The sequence below is a fragment of the Pseudoliparis swirei genome, chromosome 20, assembly GCF_029220125.1.
Source record: "Pseudoliparis swirei isolate HS2019 ecotype Mariana Trench chromosome 20, NWPU_hadal_v1, whole genome shotgun sequence".
NCBI lineage: Eukaryota > Metazoa > Chordata > Actinopteri > Perciformes > Liparidae > Pseudoliparis > Pseudoliparis swirei.
In genome coordinates, this window is record NC_079407.1 from 807,183 (window position 1) to 826,613 (window position 19,431).

General features: G+C 45.7%; 1 protein-coding gene across 2 annotated transcripts in view; it reads left to right on the forward strand.

The window, feature by feature from the left end:
* The window catches only part of pcdh12 (protocadherin 12), a 28,169-nt gene extending 12,866 nt beyond the window's left edge, over positions 1–15,303 (forward strand). For both annotated transcript variants that reach the window (XM_056440744.1, XM_056440745.1), the window contains exons 3-5: positions 10,888–11,030; positions 13,112–13,255; positions 14,708–15,303. In XM_056440744.1, coding sequence (XP_056296719.1) covers positions 10,888–11,030; positions 13,112–13,255; positions 14,708–14,823 — 403 coding nt within the window. In that variant the 3' untranslated portion in view covers positions 14,824–15,303. The remainder of the gene's footprint in view (positions 1–10,887; positions 11,031–13,111; positions 13,256–14,707) is intronic.
* The last annotated feature ends 4,128 nt before the right edge of the window (positions 15,304–19,431 follow it).

The window sequence follows — 19,431 nt, forward strand, 5'->3', positions numbered from 1 at the left end:
CGCGAAGAGACGGAAAACTAAACTGGGATGAAATCAGGCAGGGCGTTCCGAACATGGGAGATGATCACTGTGGTCTGACACTACGCCGCGATAGACTGGCGGGTCGCGATCGACGTGTTGAGACCCTGATCTACAGGAAGTAGAAGTCGTAACAAGGTTTCCAGTGAACCTGCGGAAGGATCAGTACCGATGAACAGATGGAAATCTGCATGAAGGCGGATAAGGTTCAGATTGAAGTGGTGGATTGGAAGCTGTTTTACAAGTGATTTTTTTTTTTCGTCGACGACCAACAACAGACGGATTAGAGCTCATTTCTGCGTACGTTAAATGCGTTAAAAAACAAAACTAATTAAACCTGTAATTGAATTAACAGGATTAACGTTATTTTTTCACTTTTCTGTACATATATAAATACATATATATATAAATACATATATATATAATGCATATATATCTTCATATATATAATACATACATATATATATATATAACTTCATCTATATATATATATAAAATACATATATATATAACTACATATATATAACTATATATATATATATACATATATATATATAACTACGCATATATAAATATATATATATATAACTACATATATATAAATATAAATACATATACAGGACTGTCTCAGAAAATTTAGAATATTGTGATAAGGTTCTTTATTTTCTGTAATGATTAAAAAACAAAAATGTCATGCATTCTGGATTCATTACAAATAAACGAAATATTGCAAGCCTTTTATTTAACTATGGCTGTTAGCAAACACAGCTTAAAGAAAACTCTAAGTCCTATCTCATAAAATTTTAATATTTCACTCAGACCAAGTAAAAGAATTTATAACGGCGAGTGTTTGTCGAGCTCAGAAGCCCTTGGAGTGTTTCGAGGTTAATTAGACAATTCAAGTGATTTGTGCCATGCCACTACTGGTATGCTTTTTCATGATAATTGTATTTGGGAGTAGGATGTTTGAATTTTCTTAGCTGTAGCCCATAATCGTAATAGAATAAAGGCTTTGAACGGTGTAATGGCTCAGAATATGTTGTTACAGTACGTACAAAAAATAAGAACTCATCACAATGTTCAGTAAGACAATCCTCATATATATATATAAATACATATGTATATATATAAATACATATATAACTACAGCATATATATGTAACTACATGTATATCAATGCATATAATAATAAATACATATATATATATATAACTACATATATATAAATACATATATATAAATACATATATATTAGAGTTTCTTTTAGATCCCGATGTGCGCTGCGCATCGAGCTCTGGGGCGGTCGGGTGTGTGTAGCGACGAGACAGAATGACATGCTGGAGGCGACCAGCAACAGGCGGGACTGGAAGCAATTCTGGCATGCGTTAAATCGTTAAAAAGGTCAACTAATTAAATCACATAATTTACTCATAGCAGATTAGCGATTATTTACAACACTAATATATATATATATATATATATACATATAGTATATATATTTATAGTTATAAATGCATCATTATTTGTATATATATCTATGTATAATGTAAAAATATATACATATATAAATAAAGTGTATAGATATATGATTATATACACTCCAAAAAAATTAAAGGAACACTTTGAAAACATATCAGATCTCAATGAAAAAAATGATGTTGGATATCCTGATATGAATAAGTTTCATGTCTTAGGGTGAAGGATGCCACATCTTTGATGAAATAAAAAGTTTTCAGCCTACAGAGGCTCAATTTTATAGAGACCCCGAAAATCAAAGTGAAAAAATGATGTGAAACAAGTCCATTTTACTTAAATTAAATTTCTGCAACTCAAAATGCTTCTCCATTTGTTGTGTGGCCCCCATGCTCCGATGCATGCTCGACAGCATGCTCCTCATAAAATGACGGATGGTGTCTTGTGGGATGTCTTCCCAGATCTGGGCAGTGAGCTGTGAAGTCTGAGGAGCAACCGGCGACGTCTGATGGACCCAAACTTATCACGCCCCGAAGGTGTTCTATGGGGTTTAGGTCAGAACCGTGAGGCCATTCAATTGCATCAGTTTCTTCATCCTCCAGGTGCTGCCATGCCGCACCACATGGGCATCAGGAGGCCAGGGCCGACTGCATGGTCTGACCTCTGGGAGGGCTCAAGGGTTTCATCCTGGAGCCCTAGAGTCTGCCTCAGACCATCACTGGCCCCCCACCAAGCCCGTCCGCTGCACAATGCCCGGCAGCGCGTTCACTTAGCTCCTCAGACCCGTCCGTGCGGGCTCAGGTGGGCAGCTCATCTGCAGGCAATTCTGGTGCTCCAGCCAATGGAGCTCCAGGGTGCTGGTCGGTGGCTTCAGGGACCACCAAGGGGCACAGGAGCCTCCTGGCGCCTGTTTCTGACTGGGAGGTCGTCCTCACCCGAGGCCTCGCCTGTTCCTCCTGGCACAAACAGCCATGGGTCCTGCTGGCCAGGTTTGAGAACCCCTTCTGGCGGTCCAGCTCTCCTCAGTCCTGCCTCCTGGCTATCCCATGTTCTGGTGTGCCAGGGGCATCAGGAGTCTCCCTAGCTTGGCACTGCGATGGTGTGCCCTGGGCATCGGGTTGAGCTAGCCTCCTGCTCCCAATCAGGAATGAGCTGAAGCCAACACTCATGGAAAAAGCCAATTCAAAGCAGTGAGGAGACACTTGATATTTATCATGCAACACCAGTCCTCTTGGGGTCCCATTGCGCCTCTAGTGGACCTGTTTATTTCATTACATCGACACCAATGCAGCTGCAACTGGTGGTTTCTTCCTCCCACTGGGCCCAGCCAGATCATTAGCAAAACAGTGCAATTGAATTCATGCCATACACTGATAAAAGTGTTTGCTTCAATTTTTTAGGCAGTCGCTATATCTATATATAAGCGCCATGTATATATATATATATATATGTGTGTGTGTATGTGTGTATATATCTTCACTGAACCATAAAAACAGCGAATCGACGTGGGCGAACAAAGAGCAGGAAGTAGGGAGACGGAAGTGGGAGACAGGAGGTGCAGCAGTTTATTCTGAAGGTTAAGATGTGTGGAGTGAGTCGTGGTTTCTCGCTTTAACTTTTGAGTCGAATGTTTTCTTTTAGTTTATGAACTTTGTACAAAATATGTTTTTATATCGAAAACTTCAGCAGAAGAAACATCTTGAGTAAAGAGATTAGTTTCATTTTATTCCAATAAAGTTTCATAGAAAGATTATTAAAGCTTGAATTACTTTTGTAGTGTGTGGCGGAGTGTGTGTGAGAGTGTGTGACTGACAGCGTGGCGCAGGTGTGTGAGTGTGTGTGTGAGAGTGTGTGACTGACTGTGTGTGTGAGTGTGTGTGAGTGTGTGTGTGTGAGTGTGTGACTGTGAGTGTGTGTGAGTGTGTGTGTGAGTGTGTGAGTGTGTGAGTGTGTGACTGACTGTGTGTGTGAGTGTGTGTGTGTGAGTGTGTGTGTGTGTGTGAGTGTGAGTGGCTGTGTGTGTGTGAGTGAGTGTGTGGTGTGTGTAGTGTGTGTGAGTGTGTGTGTGTGCGTGTGTGAGAGTGTGTGTGTGTTAGTGTGTGTGTGTGTGTGTGTGTGAGTGTGTGTGTGAGTGTGTGTGTGTGTGTGTGTGTGTGTGTGGTGTGTGTGAGTGAGTGTGTGTGTGTAGTGTGTGTGTGAGTGGTGTGAGGTGTGGTGTGTGTGACTGTGAGTGTGTGTGTAGGTATGTGAGTGTGTGTGTGTATGTGTGTAGGTGTGTGTGTGTGTGTGTGTGTGTGTGTGTGAGTATGTGACTGACTGTGTGTGTGAAGTGTGTGTAGTGTGTGTGTGTAAGTGTGTGACTGTGAAGTGTGTGTGAGTGTGAGTGTGTGTGTGTGAGTGTGTGACGAGTGTGTGTGGTATGTGTACAGTGTGTGAGGTGTGTGAGTGTGTGACTGACTGTGTGTGTGAGTGTGTGTGTGAGTGTGTGTGTGTGTGAGTGTATGAGTATGTGACTGACTGTATGATGTGTGGTGTATGAAGTGTATGTGTAGAGTGTGTGTGTGTGTGTGTGAGTGTGTGTGTGGCAGGTGTGTGTGTGTGTGTGAGTGTGTGTGAGTGTGTGTGTGTGTGTGAGGTGGCTGTGTGTGAGTGTGTGTGTGTGTGTGTGAGTGTGTGTGTGAGTGTAGTGTGAGTGTGGTAGCTGTGAGTGTGTGAGTGTGTGTGTGTGAGTGTGTGTGTGTATATGTGAGTGTGTGTGTGAGTGTGAGTGTGTGTGTGTGTGACTATACAGGTGAGTGTGTGAGTGTGTGTGAGTGTGTATGTGTCTGTGTGAGTGTGTGTGCATGTGATTGTGTGTGTGCGTATGTGTGTGCATGTGAGTGTGTGAGTGTGTGTGTGTGTGTGTGAGTGTGTGTGCCAGGTGTGAGTGTGTGAGTGTGTGTGTGAGTGTGACTAGGTGTGTGTGTGTGTGAGTGTGTGTGAGTGTGTGTGTGTGAGTGTGAGTGTGTGTGTGAGTATGTGACTGTGAAGTGTGTGAGTGTGTGTGTGAGTGGCAGCTGTGTGTGTAGTGTGTGTGTGTGAGTGTGTGTAGTGTGTGTGTGTGTGTGAGTGTGTGAGTGTGTGTGTGTGTGTGTGTGAGTGTGTGTGGTGGTGGTGTGAGTGTGAGTGTGTGACTGTGAGGTGTGTGTGAGTGTGGACTGAGTGTGTGTGAGTGTGTGTGTGTGGAGGAGGTGAGTGTGTGTGAGGAGTGGAGTGTGTGTGAGTGTGTGGGAGGTGTGAGTGTGTGTGTGTGTGTGTGTGAGGTGGAGGTGTGTGTGTGGAGTGTGTGTGTGTGTGTGAGTGTGTGAGGAGGTGTGTGAGTGTGTGGAGTGTGTGAGTGTGTGAGTGTGTGTGAGGTGGAGTGTGGGAGTGTGTGAGTGTGTGAGTGTGTGTGAGGTGGAGGTGTGTGTGTGTGAGTGTGTGTGAGGTGTGAGGTGTGTGTGAGGTGTGTGTGAGTGTGTGAGGTGTGAGTGTGTGAGTGTGTGACTGTGAGTGTGTGTGTGTGAGTGAGAGTGTGAGTGAGTGTGAGTGAGAGTGTGAGTGAGTGTGTGTGTGTGAGTGTGTGAGTGTGAGTGTGTGTGAGTGTGTGAGTGTGTGTGAGTGTGTGTGTGTTTGTGAGTGAGTGTGTGGAGTGTGAGGAGGAGTGTGTGAGTGAGGTGAGTGTGTGTGTGTGTGTGAGTGTGAGGTGTGTGTGTGAGTGTGTGACTGTGAGTGTGTGTGTGTGAGTGTGTGTGTGAGGTGTGTGAGTGTGTGAGTGTGTGAGTGTGTGAGGTGGAGAGTGAGTGTGTGTGGTGAGTGTGTGTGTGTGAGTGTGTGTGAGTGTGTGTGTGTGAGTGTGTGACTGTGAGTGTGTGTGAGTGTGTGTGACTGTGAGTGTGTGTGAGTGTGTGACTGTGAGTGTGTGTGTGAGTGTGTGACTGTGAGTGTGAGTGTGTGACTGTGAGTGTGTGTGTGTGTGAGGTGTGAGGAGTGTGTGTGTGAGTGTGTGAGTGTGTGAGTGTGTGTGTGTGTGTGAGTGTGTGAGTGTGAGTGTGAGTGTGTGTGTGTGTGTGAGTGTGAGTGTGAGTGTGTGTGTGAGTGTGTGTGAGTGTGTGTGTGTGTGTGTGAGTGTGTGAGTGAGTGAGTGTGAGTGTGTGTGAGTGAGTGTGTGAGTGTGTGAGTGTGTGAGTGAGGAGTGTGTGTGGAGTGTGAGGAGTGTGTGTGAGTGTGGAGTGTGTGGAGTGTGTGTGAGGAGTGTGAGTGTGTGGGAGTGAGAGGAGGAGGAGTGAGTGTGTGAGTGTGAGTGTGTGAGGAGGTGGAGTGTGTGTGAGGTGTGTGTGTGTGACTGTGTGTGAGGTGGAGTGTGTGAGTGTGTGTGGAGTGTGACTGTGAGGTGGAGTGTGTGAGGTGAGTGTGTGAGTGTGAGGTGTGGAGGTGGAGTGTGAGTGTGTGTGGAGGTGTGAGGTGGAGTGTGTGTGTGGAGTGTGGGAGTGTGTGTGGAGTGTGTGTGAGTGTGTGTGAGGTGTGGGAGGTGGAGGTGTGTGTGAGTGTGTGACTGAGTGTGGAGTGTGTGTGAGGTGTGAGTGTGTGTGGAGTGTGAGTGTGTGACTGTGAGTGTGTGGAGTGTGTGTGGAGTGTGACTGTGAGTGTGTGAGTGTGGCAGTGTCTCAGGATGAAGAAGTGGATGTGAGGTGGCTGCAGACATCAAGCCCCAGAGGGGGTGCAATCTGCCTTCCTCCAGGTCCTGTTCACTTCCAGGTCACCAAGGGGGAAAGATTGTCGTACCCTCATGGACACCTGTTCGACCTCTAGTGGGTCCATCATGGCACCGCCACACAAGCTCTAGTGGGTACAAGCCTCTACTGACTGACTGTCACCCCAGGACCACCCTCTTCCACCTTCTCCTCCTTCTTGCCTCCTTCCTCTTCCTCCTTACCTCCTCCTCCTTCTTTCCTACAGTCTGGGCACACATGGTACAGTACTCTCTTACCAGTGTGTAAAACATGGCACAAAAGCTCTAGTACATGGTACTACAAGCCTCTAGTGTAATATGGCACAAGCTCTAGTGGGTAACATGGTACCACAAGCCTCTAGTGGGCAACATGGTACCAAGCTCTAGTGGGGTAACATGGTACTACAAGCCTCTAGTGGGGTAATGGGGCTCTAGTAGGGGGCACATGTGGGCAACATGGTACCTCTAGTGTGGCACATGGTCAACAAGCACCAGTGCGTGGCTCCTGCAAGCCCTATGGTACTACAAGCCTCAGTGGAATACACCCCACAGTCTATGGTACAACGTGATGGTACCACACAAGCAGTGGGGCAACATGGTACACAAGCCTCTGGGGGTACAAGCCTCTAGTGCACTCCAAGCCTCTAGTGGTACAAGCCTCTAGTGGGCAACACATGGTACTACAAGCCTCCAGTGGGTAACATGGTACTACAAGCTCTAGAAGGGGGGTGCGATGGTAACAATGGTGCACCACAAGCCCTCTAGTGGGGGCAATATGGTACTGGCTGGGCTCTAGTGGGGTAACATGGTACCACAAGCACAAGCTCTAGTGGGGGTAACATGGTACTACAAGCCTCTGGTGGGTAACATGGTACCACAAGCCTCTAGTGGGTAACATGGTACTACAAGCCCTCTAGTGGGTAACATGGTACTACAAGCTCTAGTGGGGTAACATGGTACTACAAGCTCTCTAGTGGGGTAACATGGTACTACAAGCCTCTAGTGGGTAACATGGTACTACAAGCCTCTAGTGGGGTAACATGGTACTACAAGCCTCTAGTGGGGTAACATGGTACCAAGCTCTCTAGTGGGTAACATGGTACTACAAGCTCTAGTGGGTAACATGGTACTACAAGCTCTCTAGTGGGGTAACATGGTACTACAAGCCTCTAGTGGGGCAACATGGCACTACAAGCTCTCTAGTGGGCAACATGGCACCACAAGCTCTCTAGTGGGGCAACATGGTACCACAAGCTCTCTAGTGGGGCAACATGGTACCACAAGCCTCTAGTGGGGCAACATGGTACCACAAGCCTCTAGTGGGGCACATGGTACCACAAGCTCTCTAGTGGGGCAACATGGTACTACAAGCTCTCTAGTGGGGTAATATGGTACCACAAGCTCTCTAGTGGGAAGCTCTCTAGTGGGCAACATGGTACTATAAGCTCTCTAGTGGGCAACATGGCACCACAAGCCTCTAGTGGGGTAACATGGCACCACAAGCCTCTAGTGGGGCAACATGGTACCACAAGCCTCTAGTGGGGTAACATGGTACTACAAGCCTCTAGTGGGGTAACATGGTACTACAAGCCTCTAGTGGGGCAACATGGTACTACAAGCTCTCTAGTGGGCAACATGGTACCACAAGCTCTCTAGTGGGGTAACATGGTACTACAAGCCTCTAGTGGGCAACATGGTACCACAAGCTCTAGTGGGGTAACATGGTACCACAAGCCTCTAGTGGGGCAACATGGTACCACAAGCCTCTAGTGGGGTAACATGGTACTACAAGCCTCTAGTGGGGCAACATGGTACTGCTCTCTAGTGGGGCAACATGGTACTACAAGCCTCTAGTGGGGCAACATGGCACTACAAGCCTCTAGTGGGCAACATGGTACCACAAGCCTCTAGTGGGTAACATGGTACCACAAGCCTCTAGTGGGCAACATGGTACCACAAGCCTCTAGTGGGGTAACATGGTACCACAAGCCTCTAGTGGGCAACATGGTACAAGCCTCTAGTGGGGTAACATGGTACTACAAGCCTCTAGTGGGGTAACATGGCACTACAAGCTCTCTAGTGGGCAACATGGTACCACAAGCCTCTAGTGGGGTAACATGGTACCACAAGCTCTCTAGTGGGGTAACATGGTACTACAAGCTCTCTAGTGGGGCAACATGGTACCACAAGCCTCTAGTGGAGTAACATGGTACTACAAGCCTCTAGTGGGGTAACATGGTACAAGCCTCTAGTGGGTAATATGGTACCACAAGCCTCTAGTGGGGTAACATGGTACCACAAGCCTCTAGTGGGGCAACATGGTACCACAAGCCTCTAGTGGAGCAACATGGTACCACAAGCCTCTAGTGGGGTAACATGGTACTACAAGCTCTCTAGTGGGCAACATGGTACCACAAGCTCTCTAGTGGGTAACATGGTACCATGCTCTCTAGTGGGGCAACATGGTACCAAGCCTCTAGTGGGTAACATGGTACCACAAGCTCTCTAGTGGGGCAACATGGCACTACAAGCCTCTGGTGGGGCAACATGGTACTACAAGCCTCTAGTGGGGTAACATGGTACCACAAGCTCTCTAGTGGGGCAACATGGTACTACAAGCTCTCTAGTGGGTAACATGGTACCAAGCTCTCTAGTGGGGTAACATGGCACCACAAGCCTCTAGTGGGGTAACATGGTACTACAAGCCTCTAGTGGAGCAACATGGTACTACAAGCCTCTAGTGGGTAACATGGTACCACAAGCCTCTAGTGGGGCAACATGGTACCACAAGCTCTCTAGTGGGGTAACATGGTACTAAGCTCTCTAGTGGGCAACATGGTACTACAAGCCTCTAGTGGGCAACATGGTACTACAAGCTCTCTAGTGGGGTAACATGGTACTACAAGCTCTCTAGTGGGGCAACATGGTACCACAAGCCTCTAGTGGGTAACATGGTACCACAAGCTCTCTAGTGGGTAACATGGTACAAGCTCTCTAGTGGGGCAACATGGTACTACAAGCTCTCTAGTGGGGTAACATGGCACTACAAGCCTCTAGTGGGGTAACATGGCACAAGCCTCTAGTGGGCAACATGGTACTACAAGCCTCTAGTGGAGTAACATGGTACCACAAGCCTCTAGTGGGCAACATGGTACTACAAGCCCTAGTGGGGTAACATGGTACCACAAGCCTCTAGTGGGGTAACATGGTACTACAAGCTCTCTAGTGGGCAACATGGTACCACAAGCCTCTAGTGGGGTAACATGGTACTACAAGCCTCTAGTGGAGTAACATGGTACCAGCTCTCTAGTGGGTAACAGTATGCCACAAGCCTCTAGTGGGGCAACATGGTACTACAAGCTCTCTAGTGGGTAACATGGTACTACAAGCTCTCTAGTGGGGCAACATGGCACCACAAGCCTCTAGTGGGGCAACATGGTACTACAAGCCTCTAGTGGAGTAACATGGTACTACACGCCTCCCAGTGGGGTAACATGGTACTACAAGCCTCTAGTGGGGCAACATGGTACTACAAGCTCTCTAGTGGGGCAACATGGTACCACAAGCCTCTAGTGGGCAACATGGTACCACAAGCCTCTGGTGGGGTAACATGGTACTACAAGCTCTCTAGTGGGCAACATGGTACCACAAGCCTCTAGTGGGGTAACATGGTACCACAAGCTCTCTAGTGGGGTAACATGGTACTACAAGCCTCCTCTAGTGGGGTAACATGGCACTACAAGCCTCTAGTGGGGTAACATGGCACTACAAGCCTCTAGTGGGGTAACATGGTACTACAAGCTCTCTAGTGGGGTAACATGGTACTACAAGCTCTCTAGTGGGCAACATGGTACTACAAGCTCTAGTGGGGTAACATGGTACTACAAGCTCTCTAGTGGGGTAACATGGTACTACAAGCCCTCTAGTGGGGTAACATGGTACTACAAGCCCTCTACTGGGGTACTACGGTACTACAAGCCCTCTAGTGGGGTAATATGGTACTACAAGCTCTCTAGTGGGGTAACATGGTACTACAAGCTCTCTAGTGGGGTAACATGGTACTACAAGCTCTCTAGTGGGGTAACATGGTACTACAAGCTCTCTAGTGGGGTAAGATAGATAGATAGATAGATATATACTTTATTAATCCCCAAGGGGAAATTTGTCGAGTCAGTAGCAGCAACACACAAGAATAAAAAACCAAAACACAAAATATAAGAAGAAGGTTAGGTGATCTGGCAAGAGGTGAACTGTTGTAGAGCCCTCATAGCCGTCGGCAGGAATGTTCTCCTGTATCTCTCCTTGTGGCAGCGGAGCGTGAGGAGACGTCTGGAGAAAGTACTCCTCTGTCCCTGTAGGAGGTGGTGGAGAGGGTGGTCCGGGTTGGTACATGGTACTACATGGTACTACAGGCTCTCTAGTGGGGTAATATGGTACTACAAGCTCTCTAGTGGGGTAACATGGTACTACAAGCTCTCTAGTGGGGTAACATGGTACTATAAGCTCTCTAGTGGGGTAACATGGTACTACAAGCTCTCTAGTGGAGTAACATGGTACTACAAGCTCTCTAGTGGGGTAACATGGCAAATGAATGTGTGTGTGTGTGTGTGTGTGTGTGTGCGTGTATGTGTGTGTGTGTGGTGTAGATATGGAGGTCAGGACTGCTCTGATTGGCTGAGCACTAAGGACAGTGGACATGGAGAGAGTGAGGCTGGAGATGTGGACTGGGAACCAGGAAGAGACTCACCTCTTGACCCCGAGCTGGAAGAGGCCCTCAACATGCTCAACGGTACACACACACACACACAAACACGAAAACAAAGAGGAAGTTGACCTTTCACAGTTCAGAACAAACACAATGAGACTAACAGCAAACAGGAAGAAACCAGGAAATAACACAGAGTCTACGTCCACACCAACTCAATGTGTGAGTGTGTGTGTGTGTGTGTGTGTGTGAGTGTGTGTGTGTGAGAGTGTGTGTGTGTGTGTTTGAGAGTGTGTGTGTGTGTGTGAGTGTGTGTGTGTGTTATTTCCTGGTACGGTGCTCAGAGTCTCTGCTGACACAAAGAGAGTCAACTGTGTGAAGCTTCACCTGCAGGCTCCTGGTCCCTCCTGGTCCCTCGTGGTCCCTCGTGGTCCCTCCTGGTCCCTTGTGGTCCCTCGTGGTCCCTCGTGGTCCCTCCTGGTCCCTCCTGGTCCCTCCTGGTCCCTCGTGGTCCCTCCTGGTCCCTCCTGGTCCCTCCTGGTCCCTCCTGGTCCCCCTGGTCCCTCCTGGTCCCTCCTGGTCCCTCCTGGTCCCTCCTGGTCCCTCCTGGTCCCTCCTGGTCTCTCCTGGTCCCTCCTGGTCCCTCCTGGTCCCTCCTGGTCCCCCTGGTCCCTCCTGGTCTCTCCTGGTCCCTCCTGGTCTCTCCTGGTCCCTCCTGGTCCCTCCTGGTCCTCGTGGTCCCTGGTCCCTCCTGGTCCCTCGTGATCCCTCGTGGTCCCTGTGGTCCCTCCTGGTCCTCCTGGTCCCTCGTGGTCCCTGTGGTCCCTCCTGGCTCTCCTGGTCCTCGTGGTCCCTCTGGTCCCTCCTGGTCCCCCCTGGTCCCTCCTGGTCCTGGTCCCTCCTGGTCCCTCCTGGTCTCTCCTGGTCCCTCCTGGTCCCTCCTGGTCCCTCCTGGTCCCTACTGGTCCCTCCTGGTCCCTCCTGGTCCTCAGGTTCTCGTGGTCCCTCCTGGTCCCTCGTGGTCCCTCCTGGTCCCTCCTGGTCCCTCGTGGTCCCTTGTGGTCCCTCCTTGTCCCTCGTGGTCCCTCCTGGTCCCTCGTGGTCCCTTGTGGTCCCTCGTGGTCCCTCGTGGTCCCTTGTGGTCCCTCCTGGTCCCTCCTGGTCCCCCCTGGTCCTCCTGGTCCCCCTGGTCCCTCCTGGTCCCTGCTGGTCTCCTGGTCTCTCCTGGTCCCTCCTGGTCCCTCCTGGTCCCTCCTGGTCCCTCCTGGTCCCTCCTGGTCCCTCCTGGTCCCTCCTGGTCTCTCCTGGTCCCTCCTGGTCCCTCCTGGTCCCTCCTGGTCCTCCTGGTCCCTCCTGGTCCCCCCTGGTCTCTCCTGGTCCCTCCTGGTCCCTCCTGGTCTCTCCTGGTCCCTCCTGGTCCCTCCTGGTCTCTCCTGGTCCCTCCTGGTCTCTCCTGGTCCCTCCTGGTCCCTCCTGGTCCCTCCTGGTCCCTCCTGGTCCCTCCTGGTCCCTCCTGGTCCCTCCTGGTCCCTCGTGGTCCCTCGTGGTCCCTCCTGGTCCCTCCTGGTCCCTCCTGGTCCCTCCTGGTCCCTCCTGGTCCCTCCTGGTCCTCCCTCCTGGTCCCTCCTGGTCCCTCCTGGTCCCTCCTGGTCCCTCCTGGTCCCTCCTGGTCCCTCCTGGTCCCTCCTGGTCCCTCCTGGTCCCTCCTGGTCCCTCGTGGTCCCTCCTGGTCCCTCGTGGTCCCTGCTGGTCCCTCCTGGTCCCTCCTGGTCCTGGTCCCTCCTGGTCCCTCCTGGTCCCTCCTGGTCCCTCCTGGTCCCTCCTGGTCCCTGCTGGTCCCTCCTGGTCCCTCCTGGTCCCTCCTGGTCCCTCCTGGTCCCTCCTGGTCCCTCCTGGTCCCTCCTGGTCCCTCGTGGTCCCTCCTGGTCCTTCGTGGTCCCTCCTGGTCCCTCCTGGTCCCTTCTGGTCCCTCCTGGTCCCTCCTGGTCCTTCCTGGTCCCTCCTGGTCCCTCCTGGTCCCTCCTGGTCCCTCCTGGTCCCTCCTGGTCCCTCCTGGTCCCTCGTGGTCCCTCCTGGTCCCTCGTGGTCCCTCCTGGTCCCTCCTGGTCCCTCGTGGTCCCTGTGGTCCTGGTCCAGAGGTCTAAGGGCCTCTCTGGTCTCCTCAGACGACGTGTCCTGGATGTCCCGGCTGTCCGTCCCGCTCAGCGCCGGTTACCACGACAACGTCTTCTTCCCCAACGCGCCGCCGTCCACTGAAGACAAGCTCCGCCCCCCAGAGGCGCTGGACTCCTCCTCCTTCTCCACTTTCGGTAAAATACAAACTGTCAAATAACAGCAGTAAAAATTAAAAAAAAGATCTAAAAAAAGAGGGAAGAAGAAAGAAGAGCGTCAGAACGTAGAGCGTCAGAACGTAGAGCGTCAGAACATAGAGCGTCAGAACATAGAGCGTCAGAACATACATCATCAGAACATAGAGCGTCAGAACGTAGAGCGTCAGAACATAGAGCGTCAGAACGTAGAACGTCAGAACATTGAATGTCAGAACATAGAGCGGCATAACATACATCGTCAGAACATAGAGCGTCAGAACATAGAGCGTCAGAACATTGAACGTCAGAACATAGAGCGTCAGAACATTGAACGTCAGAACATAGAGCGTCAGAACATACATCGTCAGAACATAGAGCGTCATAACATACATCATCAGAACATAGAGCGTCAGAACATAGAGCGTCAGAACATAGAGCGTCAGAACATACATCGTCTGAACATAGAGCGTCAGAACATACATCGTCAGAACATTGAACGTCAGACCATACGACGTCAGAACATAGAGCGTCAGAACATACATCATCTGAACATAGAGCATCAGAACATAGAGCGTCAGAACATACATCGTCATAACATAGAGCGTCAGAACATACATCGTCAGAACATAGAGCGTCAGAACATACATCGTCAGAACATAGAGCGTCAGAACATACATCGTCAGAACATAGAGCGTCGTAACATAGAGCGTCAGAACATACATCGTCAGAACATAGAGCGTCAGAACATACATCATCAGAACATAGAGCGTCAGAACATAGAGCGTCAGAACATAGAGAGTCAGAACATACATCATCAGAACATAGAGCGTCATAACACAGAGCATCAGAACATACATCGTCAGAACATAGAGCGTCAGAACATACATCGTCAGAACATAGAGCGTCAGAACATAGAGCGTCAGAACATACATCATCAGAACATAGAGCGTCAGAACGTAGAGCATCAGAACATAGAGCGTCAGAACATAGAGCGTCAGAACATAGATCGTCAGAACATAGAGCGTCAGAACATACGTCGTCAGAACATAGAGCGTCATAACATAGAGCGTCAGAACATACATCGTCAGAACATAGAGCGTCAGAACATAGAGCGTCAGAACATACATCATCAGAACATAGAGCATCATAACATACATCATCAGAACATACATCGTCAGAACATAGAGCGTCAGAACATACATCGTCAGAACATAGAGCGTCAGAACATACATCATCAGAACATAGAGCATCATAACATACATCATCTGAACATACATCGTCAGAACATAGAGCGTCAGAACATACATCATCAGAACATAGAGCATCATAACATACATCATCTGAACATACATCATCTGAACATAGAGCGTCAGAACATACATCGTCAGAACATAGAGCGTCAACAAGTAGTGCGCCATAACGTAAAGCCTCATAACTCCTCCTCCTCCTCAGGTAAGAAGGTGGATAGGGCGTGCCCAGTGGGCGGGGCCTTGCTGTGTGAGGTCAGCGCTCTGTTTGAGCTGCTGATGACTCATAAGGCCGGCGCCCCCCAGGCCGACGCCCCCTAGGCCGACGCCCCCCAGGCCGACGCCCCCCAGGCCGACGCCCCCCAGGCCGACGTCCCCCCCCAGCCCTGGGCCTGGCGTCCTGTGCCGTCTCTCCGCGGCGTACCGACGCTCTCTGGACGCCGCCGGCGCCGCTAGGAACTCTGGGAAGGCCGAGAAGAGGGCGGGGCCTTGTGCGTCCTCAGAACTTCACCAATGAGAGGACTGAGGAGATGTCACGTGATCATGAAGGAGACTCCGCCCCTCAGCAGGGACGTCCTGCTTGTTGTTGTCTGTCTTTGTTTGTCAACAACCTGCTGAGTGATGTTCATGAGGACAGATGTAAACATGTCTTCAACCTGAAGAGGTCAGAGGTCACTGTCCCTAGAACTATATATATACATATATGTACACTACCGTTCAAAAGTTTGGGATCACTTAGAAATGTCTTTATTTTTCAAAGTAAAGCACTGTTTTTTCAATAAAGATAACATTAATCATAAATACCCTCTCTACATTGTTAATGTGGTAAATAACTCTTCTAGGTGGAACGTCTGGTTTCTAATGACATGTCTCCAGAGGTGTATAGAGGCCCATTTCATCATCACTCCAGTGTTCTGATGGTACATTGTGTTATCGCCTTAGAAGACTAATGTCTGATTAGAAAACCCGTGCAATTATGTTAGCACAGCTGAAAACAGTTATGCTGGTGATATAAGCGATACAACTGGCCTTCCTTTGAGCTTGAAGTTTGTAGAACAAAATTAATACTTCAAATATTCATCATTATTTCTAACCTTGTCAATGTCTTGACTATATTTTATATTCATTTGATAAATAAAAGTGATTTTTCATGGAAGACACGAAATTGTCTGGGTGATCCCAAACTTTTGAACGGTAGTGTATATAACTACATATATATATATATAACTACATATATATAACTACATATATATAAATACATATATATATAACTACATATATATATATAAATACATATATATACACTACCGTTCAAAAGTTTGGGATCACTTAGAAATGACTTTATTTTTCAAAGAAAAGCAGTTTTTTCAATGAAGATAACATTAATCATAAATACCCTCTCTACATTGTTAATGTGGTAAATGACTCTTCTAGGTGGAACGTCTGGTTTCTAATGACATGTCTCCAGAGGTGTATAGAGGCCCATTTCATCATCACTCCAGTGTTCTGATGGTACATTGTGTTATCGCCTTAGAACACTAATGGATGATGAGAAAACCCGTGCAATTATGTTAGCACAGCTGAAAACAGTTATGCTGGTGATATAAGCTCTACAACTGGCCTTCCTTTGAGCTTGAAGTTTGTAGAACAAAATTAATACTTCAAATATTCATCATTATTTCTAACCTTGTCAATGTCTTGACTATATTTTATATTCATTTGATAAATAAAAGTGATTTTTCATGGAAGACACAAAATTGTCTGGGTGATCCCAAACTTTTGAACGGTAGTGTATACAAATACATATATATATATAACTACATATATAACAACATATATATATATATAAATACATATATATATATACAACTACATATATATAAATACATATATATATATAACTACATATATATATAAATACATATATATATATATAACTACATATATATATATAAATACATATATATCTATAAATACATATATATAAATACATATATATATAACTACATATATATATAAATACATATATATATAACTACATATATATATAACTACATATATATATATAAATACTAGGGCTGTGAAACGATTACAATTTTTAATCGGATTAATCACAGGTTTTTGTGGATTAATCATGATTAATCACATATTACCAATATTCTCGGTATATTTTGTGAGAACATAGAGTTTTATGACAAAAGACGGATATATACATTTATACATTCTTCTATACAATGGTGCTGCAACTCAGCAGTTATTTAGCAGTTTTCTTCCATATGGAACATGAATACATCTTCATCCTAAACAGAATGTTTAACCCTCCTGTTGCCTTTCGGGTCCATTTGACCCCATTCAATGTTTAATGTCGGTGTTCTTTGGGGTCAATTTGACCCCAGGCTGTTTTTCACTGTGTCAAACATAAGAAATATCAACTTTTTTATTTATTTAAAGGGCTATTTAGGTAGTCAACAAACAAACATAAAGTACCTCACACTTAAACTTGGGAAGCAATATTAATTCTAATAATTTTCTGGAGGTTTTAATTGCTGGGGTCAAATTGACCCCGAGGGTAAAATATGTTAGTAAATGTAAAGGTAACAGGAGGGTTAAACAGAACATTTTTTCTTGTTTGTCAACCATTAACTCACCATGATACAATCTAAAGGTGGACAGATTGACAAGTGACTTTTTTTGCTCGGTCCCGATGCGCGCACGGAGCTCTGTGGAGCGAGACGGAGATCGATATGTTAACGCAACGCGAAGAGACAGAAATGACATGCTGCTGTGGAGATACGATCAACAACAGACGTTGTTTAGTTTAATAAAGAACAAAGACGTGCTCTAGAGAACATGTCAGGGGCGGGCCAATCTCTTTAATGTCATGCGATCTACGACACTACGCCGCGATCGACTGGCAGGTCGCGATCGACGTGTTGAGACCCTGATCTACAGGAAGTAGTAACAAAGGTTTCCGGAGGTGAACCTGCGGAAGGATCATTACCGATGAACAGACCGTCTGCATGAGAGCGGACAGAGTTCAGATTGAAGTGGTGGATTGGAAGCTCATTTTGCAAGTGATTTTTTTTTCGTCCCGACGACCAACAACAGACGGATTGGAAGCTCATTCTGCGCATGCGTTAAATGCGTTAAAAAAACAAAACTAGTTAAACCTGTAATTGAATTAACTGAGTTAACGCGTTATTTTTCACAGCACTATAATACATATATAAATACATATATATATAAATACATATACATATATATATAAATACATATATATATAACTACATATATATATAAATACATACATATATATATATATAACTACATCTATATATATATATAAATACATATATATATATATAACTACATATATATAACTACATATATATATATATAACTACATATATATATATAACTACATATATAAATATATATATATATAACTACATATATATAAATATAAATACATATACAGGACTGTCTCAGAAAATTAGAATATTGTGATAAAGTTCTTTATTTTCTGTAATGCAATTAAAAAAACAAAAATGTCATGCATTCTGGATTCATTACAAATCAACTGAAATATTGCAAGCCTTTTATTCTTTTAATATGGCTGATTATGGCTTACAGCTTAAGAAAACTCTAAAATCCTATCTCATAAAATTTTAATATTTCCTCAGACCAAGTGATTTATAACAGCTGAGTGTTTGTCAAGGCTCAGGAAACCCTTGCAGGTGTTTCGAGTTAATTAGACAATTCAAGTGATTTGTTTAATACCCTACTAGTATACTTTTTCATGATATTCTAATATTTAGAGATAGGATATTTGAGTTTTCTTAAGCTGTAAGCCATAATCAGCAATAAATCAGAATAAAAGGCTTGCAATATTTCAGTTGATTTGTAATGAATCCAGAATGCATGACATTTTTGTTTTTTTAATTGCATTACAGAAAATAAAGAACTTCATCACAATATTCTAATTTTCTGAGACAGTCCTGTATATAAATAGATACATATATATATATAAATACATATATATATATAAATACATATATAACTACATATATATATATATAACTACATATATATATATATCAATACATATATATATAAATACATATATATATATATAACTACATATATATATAAATACATATATATAAATACATATATATGTATATAAGTGACTTCTTTTCGTCCCGATGTGCGCGCACACGCCGGCATCCGAGCTCTGCGGCGCGCGAGCCGGAGATCGGAGTCGTGTTAACGCGACACTAGAGACAGAATGACATGCTGCTGGAGAGACGACCAACAACAGACGGACTGAAGCTCATTCTGCGCATGCGTTAAATGCGTTAAAAAAATTAACTAATTAATCCTGTAATTTACTCATAACGCGTTAACGCGTTATTTTTCACAGCACTAATATATATATATATATATATATACATATAAATACATATATTTATAGTTATAAATACATCATTATTTGTATATGTATATATCTATGTATATTTATATGTAAATATATACATATATAAATAAATTAATACATATAGATATATATAGTTGTATATACACTGCTCAAAAAAATTAAAGGAACACTTTGAAAACATATCAGATCTCAATGTGAAAAAAAATGATGTTGGATATCTATCCTGATATGGACAGTTTCATGTCTTAGGAACGAAAGGATGCCACATCTTTGATGGAAATAAAAGTTTTCAGCCTACAGAGGGCTCAATTTTATAGAGACCCCGAAAATCAAAGTGAAAAAATGATGTGGCAGGCTCGTCCATTTTGCCAAAATTAAATTTCTGCAACTCAAAATGCTTCTCAATATCTTGTGTGGCCCCCATGCTCCGATGCATGCTCGACAACGGCATGCTCCTCATGAGACGACGGATGGTGTCTTGTGGGATGTCT